Raw genomic sequence first — 16,537 nt, 5'->3', positions numbered from 1 at the left:
CAGCCCCGCACCACCACCCCCCGCGTGCCCCGTGCCCCAGGGACACTCACCTCCGTCCATGTAGAGGGACCAGAAGATGACCCGGTACCCCTTGAGCACGCCGTTGAGGGTGCTGCGCGGGGGCTCCGACCAGGAGATGACGGCCACGTCCGACGTGATGGAGATGGCCCGCACGTTCTCGGGGGGCTGGCTGGGGACTGAGGAGGGGGCGGTCAGCAGGAGGACGATGCCAGCACCTCTCCCCTCGCGCCCACCTCCAGGAGCTGATTCCCATGTCCAAGCCACCCTATCCACACCCGCCAGGCTCCCCAGCACCTCGGCTCTCCATGGAACCCCTGGCCATGGCCCCATTGCCCTTCTCCCCAGGTCCCTAGCACTGATCCTGCCTCCAACAGGCGCTTTGCTCCTTCCAGACCCCCGCAGCGGGTGCAGCCGCTGTGCTCCTGAGGACCAGGGCCGCCGGGACACGCTGTACTTCCCAGCGAGGGGCGAGCGGGAGAGCTGGCTGGATGCGAGGTAATTAGATCCCATTGCCCCATAAGAGGTAACTCTAATTTTTATGAGCATTTAAATGATAATACATCACCGTAACGATCCTCTTTGAAAATGATTATTGTTTCATATTACTTAGGTGTAAAAATATAAGCACCATGTAATTAGGGACTGAGTATAATAAACTAATACAGATAGTCCGTTTGAACAAAATGAAGGTAATATAATTACGGAAAAGACACTATTGCTAAAACAGGGGCCCTTGAATACCCCAGGAGGAGTGCTAATGTAGCCAGGAAATGAACATGGTTTGACAGGCTAACGAGAGCCTTAATTAAGTATGAAAAACTGCTGAGCAAACGCGCTGCAAAACTTTTTCCTGTTGTTTTTAAGATGCCTGAGGCTGCCCACGACCCTGCCGGGTGGAAACTGTCCCTGGCAGCCTTACCATCCTCCAGTGTGGTGGCATTGATCTCGCTGGATGACGGCCCCGTCCCCGCGCGGTTGAAGGCCTGCACCACCACCCCGTACTGGGCGAACTTCTTCAGGTTGTCCAGCGTGTAGACCTCGCTGTCCCCCGTGGCCTTCATCTCCACGATGCTGTACTGCCCGTTGCTGCCCGGGCTGTTCTCCCGGTACCCGATCTGGTAGCCGCGGATCACCCCATTCTGCAGCTCCTTTTTTGGGGCCTGAAGAATTGGGGATAGGAGATGGGGTGGTGTCATGGCCCAGGCTCTGCAGGAGGGGAGGTGGAGGCGAGGCAAGTCCTCCTGCTCCTGCTCATACAGAGGATGGAGGACGAAGGCTCCTCGTCAGCAGTGCAGCTCAGGGTACACAGAAGATGGCCTCGGAGAGCCCTGAGCTGCTCGGGCACGTAGGAAGAGTCACAAAAGTGCCACCAGCTCCGAGAGGGCCACCAGAGGGGTCCCAGCGGGAGGTGATGGGCAGAGCCTGGCAGCAGGAGGGGACAGCCCCGAGCCAGCCTTAGGAATGCATGAGGCCAGGTTTAAATCAATCTTAACAATATTCCTCTGAAGCATTAAGAAATCAATAGGGTTGATTGCAAATTTATGTTACAAAGCCAGCGCAATCCATCTCTCCGAAATACTCCTAAAATGAACTGACTTATCTTTCAAGTGAATCTTATTTTTCATTAATCTGTTTTTCAGGACCTAGGAGGAGGGGAGAGAAGCTGGAACCCTAAATTTATTGACTTACCAGTTCATTCTGAAGTCCTAACTTTATAATCAATTTTATTTTTCATTATGTACCTTCTGAAAAATAAATCTGATTCTGAACTATATTGATCTTTGCTTGAGCAGTTTGCAGCTAAATGTCTCAGTTTTTCCATATTTATCCTCTCTTTCCCCATGGCCCCCCCATGGATATCCTATGAGATAATTAGCTTGTTATCAAACATGATTAATACGGACCCTGCATGATGTAGCCGAGCGCAAGCCCAGCCTTCAAATTTTCATGATGTCTCAGAAATTGTCCTGGCCCTCGTACCTCCGAGGAAATGTCCTGGTCCCGGAGCAGCCTGCCCCATGGGACTTGGGATGGGGTTTGCACCAGGAGCCCTGTTTGCTCCGTGTGCCCAGCACCAGGACTGCATTTGGCACAGCACCGACTGTGCTGCCCCACGGACACATGGCTGCCGTGGCTCCATCCCAGGGCGAGGGAAGCAGGAAGGTGACATGCCCGACATGGGGAGGGAGAGCAGGTTTTTCTCCCCCCGTGCCCTCGTGCATCTTTGTGCTGCGTAAGACTGCGCGGCCAAAGCCCCAGCAGTGCCCCAGCCCCACGCACCTTCCAGGTGACCTGGATGCTCTGGGACGTCATCGGCTGCAAGGTGACATCCATCGGAGGCCCATCAGGAGCTAGGGAAAAACAGACCCGAAAGAGGGTGTTGAGAAGGGGAAGGACCCCCTTGGCACAAAAACACTCATCCGAAAGAGAGTTCGGCTGCAGCCAGCTTTACATTGAGGACACAGCCCCCAGGCTGTGAGCAGCACCTGCTTCCTCCGTGCTGATGGTGAGCTCCTTGCTGGGCTCGCTGCGGCCGATCTTGTTGAAGGAGTACATGCGGATGCTGTACACCGAGGCGGGGTGGAGGTCCACAATGTTCGCCTGGTTGATGGTCGGGGAGATGTTGCGCGTGGACTGCTTAAAATCCCAGGAATCTGGAAAAGCAGAAGAATAAGAAACGGAATTCAGCACCCGAATGCCATCCCCTGGCCTGCGGCACCAAGAGGGACATGTTCCATCCCAGCCATGCTGGGCAGGTGGATGCAGAAGTCCCCAAAGGCTTTCACAGCGGGGTCCCCCACTAGAGACTCTGCGTCCCCCTCCTTGCTGTTGTGTGGCTCTCAGTTTGGCTTTTTGCAAATATTGTCTCTTTAAATATTCCCTTTCAAATGCTCCCATCTAACATAAATTAACATATTTCATGAATGCCGCTCTCTCCTTTCTTCATCAAAGGAGCTGGGGTGCAGAACATTCCCTTTACGGTGGTGATGGGGCCAGCTCTGCACCTGCCCGCACAGCCCGGCCCCAGGAAGCAGCGAGCCCCAGCCACAGGGTGGCATGGGGGGGGTCTGCCGGCACCTACCGGACTTGTTCTTGTACTCGATGTCGAAGCCAGTGATGATGCTGTTCCCATCGAACCGCTGAGTCCATCGCAAGTTCATGCTCCGGGCTTTCACCTCGCGGATCTCCAGCTCCGGAGGGTCAGGGGGCTCTTGGGGAGACACGGGGGGGGGGGTCAGGAGCCAAAGCGTGGGGTGACAGGGATAGAAAAAAAAACAGAAATAGCAGGACCCTGTGAAGCTTTGCCACATCCCACACCCCATGCGCAAGTTCGCATTCCTTCGGCAGCCCTCGTGGGTTCGGTGACGGGCAGCGCACACTGGGCTCACACACATGGACACGTACCTTGGACGGTGAGCTGGATCAGGCCTCTGTCTTCACCATACGAGTTGATCGCGTGACAAGAGAAGAAGACGGAGTCCCCGCGGTCAGCTGGTTTCAGCTATGAATAGTTTGGGGAGAAGAAAGGAGCCACCTCAGCCTTGGCTGCCCCGAGCTCCCATCTTCGTGCAGGGACCCCAGCCCGCTCCTGCCCTGGGGGAGCTGTGCCTGCGGGCGCAGGTTGCCCCAAACCCCTACCCCCCGCTCAGATGTGCACAGAGCTTTTATTCTTTGAGGCATCCCTCGTGCTGCCCAACACCTTTAGAACCAGATCCCATCGCACAGGAAGGCGAAATTTAGTGCAAGGAAAATGTAACCCACTGGATTTCATTTTCAGGGCCATCACAGCACGAGAACAGTGGCTGGTTTTAGCTCTTCACAAGCACTGCAAGCAGCTTTTCTCCATTAACTGCCCCTGTGCCAGACATGCAAGGATGCTCGGGAGCGGCAGTGGGATGAAACCCCTGGAGCCCAGCCCCTCACCTTGAGGGTGGAGATGACCTCGTCGCCGTTGTCCTTGGTGGTGATGGCGTAGCGCATGTTGCGGTCGGGGTCGATGACGGTGTCGCCCTTCTCCCAGCGGATGATGATGGGCCGCTCGCCCCGCGCCGTGCAGTTCAGCTCCTTGCTCTGCCCCTTGATGGCGATGGTGGTGTTGGGGTGGGATGTGATCATGGCGGGGACTGCGGGAGGGAGCCGGGGGTCAGCACCCCCTCGGCTCGCCCGGTGGGCACGGCCGCAGCCCCCAGCACCCCGCCGTGGGTGCGGGGCTCACCGAGAGGCCGTGCAGCCCGAAGTGGAATCGTTTCGCTGCATTATACAGCTCAGGATCATAAAATAATGAAGCAGATAAATTTTATAATGCATAGCATTACACCGGGGTAGACAATAAAACGTGAAAGACAAATAACCAAGCGCACACTATAATGAAGAGAAAGCCTCCAGTCTGAGACGTGCGAGTATGAATTATTGACTAAGGTTTTACACTCCCGAGGATGAGAGGAAGAATGTTTTCCATCACAGATTTGCATAATTCACTCGTATAAACCTGGGCAGAATATAGAGCGCGATTCCACATCAGCAAGGCAGCTTTTGCATTGCAGATGCCGGAGAAATTTCCCCCCCACCCCCTCGAAGATTGCCCCCAAGATGCAAAGGAGGGGAGGGGAGCCCCCAGCCGTGCCCACCGCCCACCCAGGCGCAGCACCCTGCGTGGTGCCATCGCCACCAGGAGGACTCGGGTTTTGGGTGGGCGAGCGGGGCTGGATGCTGGCAGCGTGGGGCGGCACCGCCGCGGCTCCCCGGAGCAGCACACGGAGCAGGAAAACAGGCTGGGGGCGGGGGCAGCCTGCGTAAGCTGAAAAAAATGTAATGCATAAACAAACAGCGCTGCCGAGTCCCGCAGTAATATATGATAATGACAATCCGCAAAGGCAACACACACTGTTATAATGGGACACAAGAGGCTCTAATGAGCTACGACTTCTCGGCTTTCTGTGGCAATGTAATTCAATTAGCAGCTAAGGAAACCTTTCCTCCCAAGCTGCCGGCATTTTCAGGGTGCGGGGCATGCGCCCACGTGGCTGGCACGAGGCGTGAGCCCGGCCGTGGGGACTCCTCCACCTCGCGACAGCTCTTCAGGAGCCCGTGGAAATCCTGCCCGCGGCCAGCCCCGAGGACCCCGAGCTGACACGGAGGGGCAGGGGCGGGGAGAAAATAGCAGAGCCCAACCTGCTCCAGCGTGCGGAGGAGCACGAAGGCCGGGACCCTTGGTGGGAGGATGGACCCGGCTCTCCTCGGGGCTCCGCGGAGGAGCCAGCCCGTTCCCTGCACATGGTGGCCCCGGGAGAGGAGCTCTGTTTCAGGCTCTGCTTCGCTGAAATGCACTTATTGATGTTTGATTAAAAGCAGCTCCTTGGATGTAAACATATCAACTTCCCTCAATTGCCGGGGTCCCAGGAGAGCGGCACGTAGCCCAGAGCAGAGGAAGCAGCAAAACAAACCTGAAGAAAACCCCAACCAGCTGTGCACACAGCACGGACCGGGGATTGGAGGCAGCAGCCCCCTGCACACCATCCCTGGTGCTGCCCCGTGCCACCGGCACACCCCCACACCCTGTGCTGGTGATGCCCCAGGCCCACGGTGACCCACGGGGTGCTCTGAGCCCTGTGAGCATCCTGCGCAGGACCGGCTGCAGGGAAGAGGAACAAGGGAGGGAGGATGCTCACAGCTGTATCTCAAGCAGCCTCCTTCAGCCTCCTCACACGTGCAGGATCCTGCACACCACAGCCCGGGTGCTGTGTGTGTGGGATTGGTGCTGAGCATCCCAAACCCAGCCTGTGCATCCTGCCCCTGTGCAGAATGGTTTCCCTTGAGGACACCTTGCCTCCTGCACAGTCTGACATCCCATCCCCTGCGCCCAGCCTGCTCGGCCACCCCCGCACTGCCCCGCTGCTCCCCTCCATGCCCACGGGCCATGTTAAAACAGCCCCAACAAGAGGCTTGTCCTGTCTGCTTGGCAGAGATAAGAGAGAGAAGACTGGCCACCAAGGGAATTGTCAGCACCCCTCATGCTCTTCCGTCCCCAGCCAGGCTGGGGCAGGAGCAGCTTCACAGCCCGGTGGTGACAACTCAATGAGAACGGTGACACCGGTGACAAGGGCTGCTCCTGCCTCCCTCGCCCCCCTCTTCCTTGTTTAGAGCCAGCTCTGTGATGTTAATTTGATTGCACCGGTTTCAGCTTCCTTTCTACACTGATTAGCTGAGTTTCACCTGAAGCATGAGATTAATTCAAATTGCATGGAAGCAATCAGTTATGCTTCTGCAGTAGGACACCGAACGCTCTGGCACCTCCGGCCCTGCCCGGTGCCCGGCGAGCCCCCCCAAGGCTGGAGGAGCCCCCGCAGCCTGCACTGCCCCCGGGGACCCGACCCGCTCCATCCCTGGCTCCGTGCTCCCGATGCAGCCATGTGCTAAATGGCATTTATCACGCGCTGTGATCTCCTCACCTGCGCCCGGGCCAGCGAGCCACCCCCCGGGTGGCTGTGTGCTCCTGTGCCCTGCTCCCAGCCTCCAGCACTCCACACCTCCTGCTCTGCAGCGCACCCGACCTGGTGCTAACAAGTTGCCTTCAACAGCACGGATGAATGCACCAGCCCTGCACGGCAGCAAGGTATTACTGCTTCCAGACAAGTGCCCATGCTCGGGGCTGAGCAGAGCAACTTTGTGGCACGGTCCCGAGGCCAGTGCATGCCCCGAGTGCTGTGCACCCTGCAAGGGATGGCAACCCAGCAAAAGGCTGGCCTGGCCAGGGCCCCGAGGGTTAAATCTGCACGCAGAGCCCTGCGGTTTCCTCCTCGGCACCTGACAAGCAGCAGCTAACTGTTCCTGGCACTAGTGGGGCTGTGCACGCTCCTCTGATTTATTGCCTGCCTGCCTTGGTTAGCCCCGCAGAGCTGGCACGGCAGCACCCGGGATGTGCCGTGCGGCCGGGGCTGCCCCTCCTGCCCCGCGTGGTGTGGGGCCGGCGGCTCCCCTCTCTCCAACTGACCGCGGGTTTGGGCTCTGATTAACATTCATTTAACACTGTCTGCAGTGGCCTGGCTTTAGACGAAAGCCGGTGCTGATCTCGCCTTAATTGGCCTGACATTTCACTAAACAAACAAAAATCAAAAAAATGAAACAAAACAAAGAGCCCCATATAATGCTTAATTGGCTGTGGCGCTTCGTCTACCTATTCATTCAAACCTTTTCAAAGGCTGCTGAGGTCTCCGGGAAATGTAAAAGCACATGCATAATAAGGTTATGTGCTATTCAAGTCAGCAAGCAACCTGTCCTGGGATGCAATTATACCAGATAGCAGGGACAAGGCAACAGTTCAGGCTCCAAGACTTCTGCACACTCACTCGGGATTAATCGCCTTGACTTTGTACCTGCGCCTTATTGAAGTATGTTGTTTGAAGTCGCTCGTTTCAATTCATCAATCAGCGGGATAAATTAAACAGCTGACAGGGAGAGGAAAAGGCTCCCCTCGACCCTCCCCGCAAGAAACACAGGAAAGTAGACGCTGGCTGGGGAGGGGAGACGCTGGAGCGAGAGGGAGCGAGAGGCTGCCGCAGCCGGGCAGTGGGCGTTTGGCCGGGGGGAGCTGCAGGGGGGAGGCTGCAGGGGGGAGGCTGCAGCCCTGGCCACTCGCAGGGTTTCTCTTCCCTGCCAGCGCCGGGTGCGAGACCTGGCCGGGATGCAGCATTGTGCACTGTGCCCGCGGTTTCTGGGCATTCAAGGCAGAGCCCGCTGCCAGCCCCAGCTCCCTCCTGCCTCTTCGGCACCACCCCTCCCCTCTTTGTTAGGGAAACAACGATTTTAAGATAAATCTAACATGGGAAGCCAGCAAGAAAGCAAGAGCCTGATGTTCTCAAAGGGTGCGTGGAGCCAACAGAAGCCAAATCCAGGTGTAAGGACAGCAAGGAGGGGAGCCGCGCGCACCGCTCTGGCACCGTGAGGATGCTGCCACAGGAACCAGCAGGGCCGGGCTGTCCTCCCCTCCAGCACCTCTTCCTGGAGGTTTGAACTCTAACGGCAGCAGCAATCAAAATAAATAAAGAGGAGCTGGAGATTATGTATTCTGCTGATAGCAACGGGAGAGGAATCCAATAATAAGCACAGTTCAAACACGGTGTCTAACAACACTTCCCAGCCCATCCCTGTCAAATTAGCGAAGCTATTTCCTTCCCTCCCGTATGATGTAGATTGATTGCCTGGTTTTATTTAGGACTAAGTGTTTATAATCGCATAAGGGAAGCCAGTCCCTGCAGGAGGGCAATCGATGCCTCCCGTGCCCCACATCGATCGGGGGCTGCGCGGTGCTGGGGCAGCGCCAGGCCAGTCCCTGTGTGTGCAGCGGGCTGTGCTCTGGGGGGACACCCCCTGCAGCCCCCCCTGCAGCCGTGCCATGTCCCAGCCCCGCCAGCACAGCTACTTACTCTTCACGGTGAGAAACATGGACTTGCTGATGTCCGTGCCCACCCCGTTGCTGGCCTGGCACAGGTAGTAGCCGATGTCCTCCTCCAGCACATGGCGGATGAGCAGGGAGCTGTTGGGGAGGATCTGGATGCGGCCCGTCAGCGGGATGGGGTGGTACTGCTGCGGGTTCCCACTTCCTAGGAGGGGGCACAGACACACAGCGATGAGAGCTCAGCCAAGCAAGGGGGGGGGCTCGTGGGGCTCGATGCTGGGGTGGCCAGGCCAAAACGGAGAGACCAGAGATCCCCAAACGCTGCCGTGTCGCCTCACACGTACCTTTTGCGTGCTTCCACATGACTTTCGGAGGCGGGTACCCATCCACAGAGCAGTTCAGCACCCCAGCTTTACCGTAAATGCCATCCTGGTTGTTGGGCTGAACCACAAATCGAGGAGGCACTGGATAACAAGGACGCAAAGATGGCCGTTAGAGCCGAAATCCCAGCAGCTTCTTGCAGACCATCTCTGCTTGCACATGGCTGCCCTGTCTCCCCTGCCTGCTTCCACCCGTGCTACACCCATCGCTGCCCACCCACCCAAGCCCGATGTGGGGGCAGCCCCGGGGATGCTCACCCCGCACGATGAGCTGCCGCTCGCGGCTGACGGTGGCGGCGGCGTTGCTGGCGATGCACGTGTAGTTGCCGTTGTGCTTGAGGGAGACGCTGGAGATCTGCAGGGAGCTCATGAACTCCTTGCTCTCGATGGTGACGCCCGAGCCAGAGAGGATGACGTGCCCGTCCTTCCGCCAGGTGATGTGGATGGGCATGTCCCCCGAGGAGACCACGCAGGGGATGTAGAGGAGCTGCCCGATGGAGGCTGGGGGGAACTCGAAGGGCTGGATCAGAGGAGGGACTGTGGAGGGGAGAGGCAACACACTGTACATCCCAGCCCTTGCCCGAGGGGACAGGCTAGTGGCATGGGGACAGAGGAAAAGCAGCTGGTCCTGGCTCCTGGCCCTCACAGTGGGTCAGTGCCCACCAGCCCCATCTCACCACAGGGCACGGCCTTGCGGAGGAGCGAGCCTGCTTGCCATCAGCACAACAGCTCACCAACCCATTGCATCCCTATCACCCAAAGCATTTGCTGCCCAGAAACTAAGGCAGGCTTTTGTTCCAGCCAGTAACGCTTCCAGGAGGGGGTGACAGCAGGATGTGACCCACCTGGGAGAGCCACTGCGCTCAGCCCAGCGCCAGGAGCCGCCAGCCGCCCCGACCCCCTCTACGCACACAAGCTGAAATTCCACCTCAGCAGAAAAGCAGTTATTAGATGGATGCTTTTCTTAAAGGCACTGGATTCAGAACCAGCCATTATCTTTCTGATAACTTAATTAGGCAACCGCAGCATCTCTGGCAATGTGGGAGGGGGAAGAAAGCATAGAGAGGGAGACAATTAGCTTAACAAGGCTCAGCACCTGGTAGACGAGATCCTCTTTCCGCAGCCTCCATAATTAAATTAGCAGGCTGCCAATTGTCCCCTCGGCAGAAATAAGATGCCCTCTTGTACAGACGCGGGAGCCCCAGTGGGGAAGGGCTCACCGTGCTACCGTGCACGCCCCCGCTCTCCTGCACGCCATCCCCCATCTCCACCCACACCTTGACCAATGCTCTCCAATGCTCCCAGTGCTCGGACCAGGCTGCTGGGGGCTCCAGGGCCGGGTCAGAACTGGGCTGGCCATGATGGGGTGGCCCAAAGCCTGGCCGGGCAGCCCCGCAGAGCAGAAGGTGCTGGGGGTTGCTCGCCGCCCCCTCGGGATGCTGCCCACGGGCGCATGGGTCCGGCCCGGCCGCCTGCCCCGCTGCCAGCTGCAGCGACGTGGCTTGAGCTGCTGGAGCCATGGAGCCAGCAGTGCCCGTTTTCCATAATTAATGAATAATTAATTGGGAATGCGCTGCAGTCTATTGCAGAGTGGGGCCGGGCTTATGCATCTCCGAATGCCCCACGGGCCACTTCCAGCACACGCAGCCTCTCGGCAGAAGAGCTCTCCTGGTTCCAGCTCCCCTTAACCAGGGCTTAACACGCGTCTTTCCTTCCCAATTGATTTCCTGGTGCATATTCTCCTCTTTTCAGCACTTCCCAGGCTCTCCTGCACCCCAGTGCACCCCAGCAGCGCTGCATAGCCCCACATCCCTCACGCTGTGCCCGACTGCAGAGCGGCTGAGGCGGCGTCCCTGCCGCTGTCACCTGGGCAGGGCTGTGTGACAGCACCAGGACAGTCCCAAGCCCGCACGTGATCAATTAAAACCTTCAAATATGTCTGCAGGAATAACGAGCACCTCAGAATAACAGGAATAACAGGGCACCTCGGCTGGGTGCTGCTGGGGGACGCGTGGAGAAGAGACCCGGCAGCACCCCCAGGCAGCCTGGGAAGCCCTGGGGAGCAGGGAGGCTCTGAGCTGGGACACGGGGACCCAGCAGCCGGGGAGGAGGCTCGGGGACTTCCCAACAGGGGCAGAAACAGAGATCAAACTGAACGGCATGATCGAGCCATGCGCTGGCGTGAGGGGGCCGTAAAGCTTTTACTACCGCTTGCTTGGAAAGACCTGCGGCGTAACTCACTTGTGGCACGCAGCGTGCTCGCCAGGCACTTGTGGCACTAAAAACTTTACGGTGCTCATACCATCTCTGCGCACTCCTATTTCTTTATTCTGCTCCTCGGAGCGGGCTCCAAACACAGTCGAGGGCATTCTCAGTTTTCCTCCCCAGGCTTTTATCCGGTGGCCATAAAAACACCCAGGCGGGCAGGGCCGGGTGTAAATCTCCAGCCTGTGTGCTGCAGGTGGGATGAAGACGTCCGGCACAGCCAGAGCCACAAGCCGCCCGGCCGGCACCGCCCAGCACCGTGTGCTCGCCCTGCTCAGGCTGTCACCAGCCCCTCGCCCAGGCAGTAAATCCAGGCTCAGGGGAGTTGCATGGCGACCGCTTCCCAAAATATATGGATAAACTTCAGCATCCTGCGTCCGCCTTCGAGCAACTGGCAAAAGTGCAGCATGTAATTCAACTTTGCGTGCGCACATCGCTGTAGGTACTCCCTCCGTGAGGACTTTGGTTTAAGGTGAGGAACACAAAGGCTGGCCATGCCTTGCACTGGGGGTGCGAGGGGAGAGGGGCCCTCTTGGCGCTGCCCTAAGGTTAGCTGCAGCCCACACTTCTGCCTGCAAAGCCTTGGAGAAGAGCATTAGCTAATCAAGGGGTTGCATCTATAATCAGCTTGATGCACTCTCTTGCTAACCTGATTCGTAATAAGAAAATGGTGGATGGAAGGGGAGGGAGGGGGATCAGCATAAAATCCAGTCCATAAATACCCGGCTCGGTGAGACAGAGGGAAAGACAATTGGCCAGCTCCGTCCCCAGCGTGGCTGTGTTTGTCTGAATGATTTACTGCAAACACTGAGCTGGCGACAGGCAGAGCCGACCCGACAACTCTGAGGACGGGAGATACGATAGCTCCGCGCGCTCATAACACAATCTCAGCAAGTCACTGGGAGGGAATGCATCCGACTCAATTCATTAGGACTGATAGCTCCCTCAATGGGGCTGAATAATTGATGGCCTGGAGAAGCTTTTAAGATGTTCTGTGCGCTTGGAAGACCGAGAGTATTATTTTTTTAAAAGCTAACACACAGAGAAAAACATCAGTGAAGGTGATCCGAGCAAAGGTTAGATGTTTTAATACGCTATGTTTACACCGTAAATCCTTGCTCGCTGCGTGTAACAAGAAATGGATCCGGTGCGGCTCGGGGCAGCAGCAGGCACGCAGGTGGGTGCAAGGTGGCCGGGCTGAGCCAGCTCTGCCTCTCATAGGTGCTTGGGGAACACAGCCAGCACCCGGACGCAGAGCCCCCCGCCCGATGCTGCCCTGCCTCTGCCCACAGTAGGAACAGCCCCAACACTCCCTGAACCCCAGTGCGATCGGAATGGCCCCAACCCAACCCAAAGGAGTTGCCCCGAGGAGCACGCTTGTGCCTTGCCCCGTTCTGGGTGGGAGGGTGGTGGGAAAGGGGCTCACAGCTCCCGCTTGCAACGTGCCAGAGCTGACCAAGCTTCTACAGGAAGCACAGGGCTCCCGGGGCTGGGGAGGGGATCGTCTGACCCAGGCAATCCCCACCCGCTCACCTTTCACCGTGACGTGCACGCTCTGGCTGATGGAGAGCTGGGGCTGGATCAGCACGCTGCACAGATACTCCCCTTCGTCCATGCCCTTCTGGACGTCCATCAGCTTGAGAGTCCCGTTTTCAAAGACCACTTGGCGGTGGTTATCAGGCAGCAGCAAAGAGTCCTTGTACCACTTGATGGAGTAATAAGGGTACCCGATCACCCTGCAGTTGATGAAAGTGTCCCTACCCGCTACCGCCGTTATGTTCTTCATCGCTCGGATGCTCGGGGGACCTACATAGTGGGGAGGAAGGAAGAGGCAGGCTAGGTTAATTCCGAAGGGCAGCTTGTTTGCACACAGATCAGCTGCTAGCGCAGAGCGAGCTGCGCAGGCGAGTGAGGTGACAACAGAGCCAGGACCCAGCCTGGCCATCAGCAGCCTCCAGCGAGAGCCCCTCGCGCACACCTACAAAAGAACAGCTGCAAAAATTGGGGGCTGCGACCCTTGGCTGCAGCCAAACTTCAGCAAACTCCACCCAATCTTGCAGGCACAATGCTTAGGCTTGAATTTGCAGGCTTCAGCGCTGGGGAAGCCCAGCCTGTGAGTGCTGCTGCCCCTCAGAGGGATGTCAGCCGCTGCCTTGGAGCTCCCTGCTCCTGCCGTGGGGCACATCCAGCCGGGGCTCCCAGGGGAGGTTTGGGAGACCTCTGGGGAGCATCCCCCGGCCGTACGGCAGCTCTGCCCCTCTCAGGAGGAAGCTGTCTGAGCTTTGCCATCTCCTTGGCAGAGAACTGCATACAGGAGCCTGACTGCCATTTGACAATTTGTTTAATCTCCACTAAAATGCACCATTCTGAGCTTCCCACGGGCATCCTGAGCAGTGCCAAAAAGCCAGGCAGCCCACCGCTTCTGGCTGGCTCTCATGCTGCCTGAAGGACTGGAAGAGTATTGCAGGTGAGTATTGCAACAAGAGGTTTCACGCTTCAATAATTACATTGTTCTCGTGGCCATTGTGTAAAATAGCAAACTAATCTAAAGATTAACCCTGTCTTGACTCCTCACCCTAAGCGCATGGCGGGATAACAGCTAAGCAGATACTCAGGGTAAGATCCCAATTGTGAAAGCACGCTCCCTCCTGAGATCCTTCAGTGCCCAGGGTCCCAGGAACAGGGGAACACGAGGGGGCCACCCTCACACCCATCAGCTGTTGGAAGGGTTTGGCTGGAAGATGTGGCCTGAGTGCTCCAGCCTCACGGAGAGGGAAGGTGTTTGGAGGCGCAGCAGGGACCTGCCGTGCTGGGGAGCCCGCGGCGCACCGTGGGGTGCACGGGGAGAAAGAGCAGGGAGAGAGAAATTAGCAGCCTGCTCTCACGCCTGTCACAGGGACCTGCTCAATTCCAGGGCAAAAAAAAAAAAAAAAAAAAAAAGAAAAGCCCGAATCTTATCTAGTGACAGGCAGTCAGGAACTGGAAGAGGGGGAAAAAAGAAGACAACGAAACATCCTCATTCAGAACGCTGCTCCTGCTTCTTGTGGCTGGGAGATGAACTTGCTCCAAATTTAGCGGTAAGTGGCAGCAAAATTCAGACTCTCCTGGGATTCCAGCCAAAAAGCCACTAGATCCATTTCAAACCTGAGACACAGACAAACATAGCCCTTCAAGCTTCTTCCTCGGTAGATAAATTAATGTTACCTTGACTCTGGCTCCCACCTATAAGACTAGAAGCTTTAACTGGTGGTTATGAATGGGCAGAGGCTTACACCATGCCCCGTGCCTTGGAGAACGCCCTGGAACGCACAGAACAACACGCTCCAGCAGTAACAACACGGCGATTAACGCGGCCATGGCTTTTAGCAGACAAAGAAAACACAGACATGACAAATCCAAGCTCATTTCCCACGATTCTGCGTGCTGCCTCATCGTTGCTTGTAGCGGGGATCCCTGCGCCCGCAGGCGTCCTCCTGCCAGGGAGCGGGGCCGGGACCGGGGGCGGTGTGGGGGGCTTGGGGGCAGTGTGGAGGGTCTGCGGATGGTTTGGGGAACACACTGCAGGCAAGTACAAAGGAGCAGGTGGTCCTTGGCCAGTGCAGGTCACTTCTGCACCACCCCAACCTCCTCCCCAGGGTCCTTCATGGGAGGCACTTGCTGCACAGACCCAAAGGCTGGATGGGGCGACAGCAGACCCCAGTGGGGAGGCATTGCCCCTCTGGAAGCCTTGTTCTGGGTCTCCAAAGTTCAGAGGACGGCCGTGCACTCAGTTCAGCTCCCTGCTCTGAGCCGCGGGGGAGCTGGATGCCACGGGCAGGGCTGGGGGTGAGCGGGGCAGAAGGGGGCTGCAGAGACCTGCACAGCTGGGAAATGGGCGGGGGTGAGGAGGGACGATCTGCCAGGGAACAGAACACAACCAAAAGCCCAGTCAAAGTCCTATTCTGATATTTAAAAGTAGACAGGCACCTCTTACGTTTATTCGCGCTTGGTATTCGGCGCTGCCCACCGAGTTCCGCGCGGTGCACCGGTACACGCCGCCGTCCTTGATCTGCGGGCTGGTGACGTTCATGTGGCTCACCGTGGTGCCGTCCGACATGGTGTACTGGTTGGTGCGGTGCCCGTTGTCCCGCGGGATGGGCTCGTCGTCCAGGGCCCAGGTGACGGTCGGGGGGGGCGCGCCCTTGGCGGCACACATCAGGGAGAACTGCTCCCCGGGGTTCACCACCTTCTCGCTGAAGGAGGAGACGATGCGGGGGGTCCCATCTGGGGGGACCCAGGGGGAGGGGGGTTAGGGCACGGCAGCCACCGGCAGCAGTCACCCGCACCCCCGTGTCTTGTCTGATTTGGTTCAAGGGGATGCCAGGCACAGCAGTGACCATCCCTGGTCCAAACACCCAATGCCCTGCACCCACGCCTGCTCATGAGGAGGTGGAGAATACAGTTCATGGAAGGCAGTGCCTCGGCACAGGGGCAGGGGGTGGACAGGTCACTGCAGGACCCTGATTTTGGCCCTTGCCCCTGCATCCCCAGGCTGCTTGTAGACAGTTTGCACAGCCCAGGGGCTGGGTGCAGCCTGCCCTAGCAGCCCCCACCCCAGTGGTGCTCACTTTCCTCCATCCATGCGCAAAGCATCCTGGTGAGCACCGGGGGTGCGGCAGCTCGGAGAGGGGCAGAGAAAAGCCCCAGCTGGCCCCCGCCCCGAGGAAGCCAGCTCACCCTCCAGCGTGATGATGGAGAAGTCCTGTGCCGTCTGGGACTTGCGGGTGGCAAAGCACTGGTAGGCTCCAGAGTGGCTCTTCTGGGCAGCCGTGATGAGGAGGGTCTCGTTGCTGATGCCCCGGATGGAGATGTAGTCATCCACCACCACCAGGTCCGTGTTGCGGTACCAGCGGATGACGTACTCGGGGGACCCGCTAAGGGCACAAGAGAGGATGACGGTGCTGCCAATGCCCGTTTTGAGCTTCTTTGGTGTGAGGGTCACACGCAGAGGGTCTGTGCAAGAGAGGACGAGAGCAGGAGAGGTGTTGGCTGCGTGGTGGTGTTGGGCTGTGGGGCCAGGCAGCCTCAGGCCAGCACGCACCGCACGGCTCTCATCCTTCGTGTACTTTCTCCACCTTCCCTTCCCTGGATGTGCCAACCCAACTACGTGCAAAATGTCACCGCACAATAAGGCAGGTGGCTTCCCTGCCCTTCCTCGTGCTGCCAGCCTGGCCTTTAATGTTGGCCCTGGTGTAGGGGCAGGGTGGCTAGAAGCAGCTGTTGCAGCGGGGTCGTGGCCAGTATGATGGGGCAGTGCCGAGCCGGGGATGTGCCAGGGCGGCTCTGGTGCTGCTGGTGACAGCAGGAACCCCCAGGAGCAGAGCAGGCAGTAAATATTTGGCCTGCCCAGATGGTATTTACTGTTTGGCTGGAGCTTATTTTATGTAAATCAGCAAAACAAAGCACAGAGGCACCTAACAGAACATTGCCATCCAGC

The 16,537-nt window shown here is 58.0% G+C and overlaps 1 protein-coding gene across 1 annotated transcript in view; it reads right to left on the bottom strand.

Annotated features, from left to right (window-relative positions):
* The window catches only part of DSCAML1 (DS cell adhesion molecule like 1), a 97,406-nt gene that overhangs the window by 10,345 nt on the left and 70,524 nt on the right, over positions 1–16,537 (bottom strand). The window contains exons 6-18 of the mRNA XM_035555770.1: positions 15,778–16,053; positions 15,028–15,324; positions 12,595–12,867; positions 9,055–9,333; positions 8,761–8,880; positions 8,445–8,621; positions 3,946–4,145; positions 3,427–3,523; positions 3,104–3,232; positions 2,508–2,675; positions 2,302–2,372; positions 941–1,181; positions 51–197 (exon numbers count right to left, since the gene is read on the bottom strand). Of these exons, the coding sequence (XP_035411663.1) occupies positions 51–197; positions 941–1,181; positions 2,302–2,372; positions 2,508–2,675; positions 3,104–3,232; positions 3,427–3,523; positions 3,946–4,145; positions 8,445–8,621; positions 8,761–8,880; positions 9,055–9,333; positions 12,595–12,867; positions 15,028–15,324; positions 15,778–16,053 (2,475 nt within the window). The remainder of the gene's footprint in view (positions 1–50; positions 198–940; positions 1,182–2,301; positions 2,373–2,507; positions 2,676–3,103; positions 3,233–3,426; positions 3,524–3,945; positions 4,146–8,444; positions 8,622–8,760; positions 8,881–9,054; positions 9,334–12,594; positions 12,868–15,027; positions 15,325–15,777; positions 16,054–16,537) is intronic.

The sequence above is a fragment of the Cygnus atratus genome, chromosome 22 (genome assembly GCF_013377495.2).
Source record: "Cygnus atratus isolate AKBS03 ecotype Queensland, Australia chromosome 22, CAtr_DNAZoo_HiC_assembly, whole genome shotgun sequence".
NCBI lineage: Eukaryota > Metazoa > Chordata > Aves > Anseriformes > Anatidae > Cygnus > Cygnus atratus.
The sequence above is the reverse complement of the archived record's forward strand: the minus strand, read 5'-3'. Positions and strand labels throughout refer to the sequence as shown.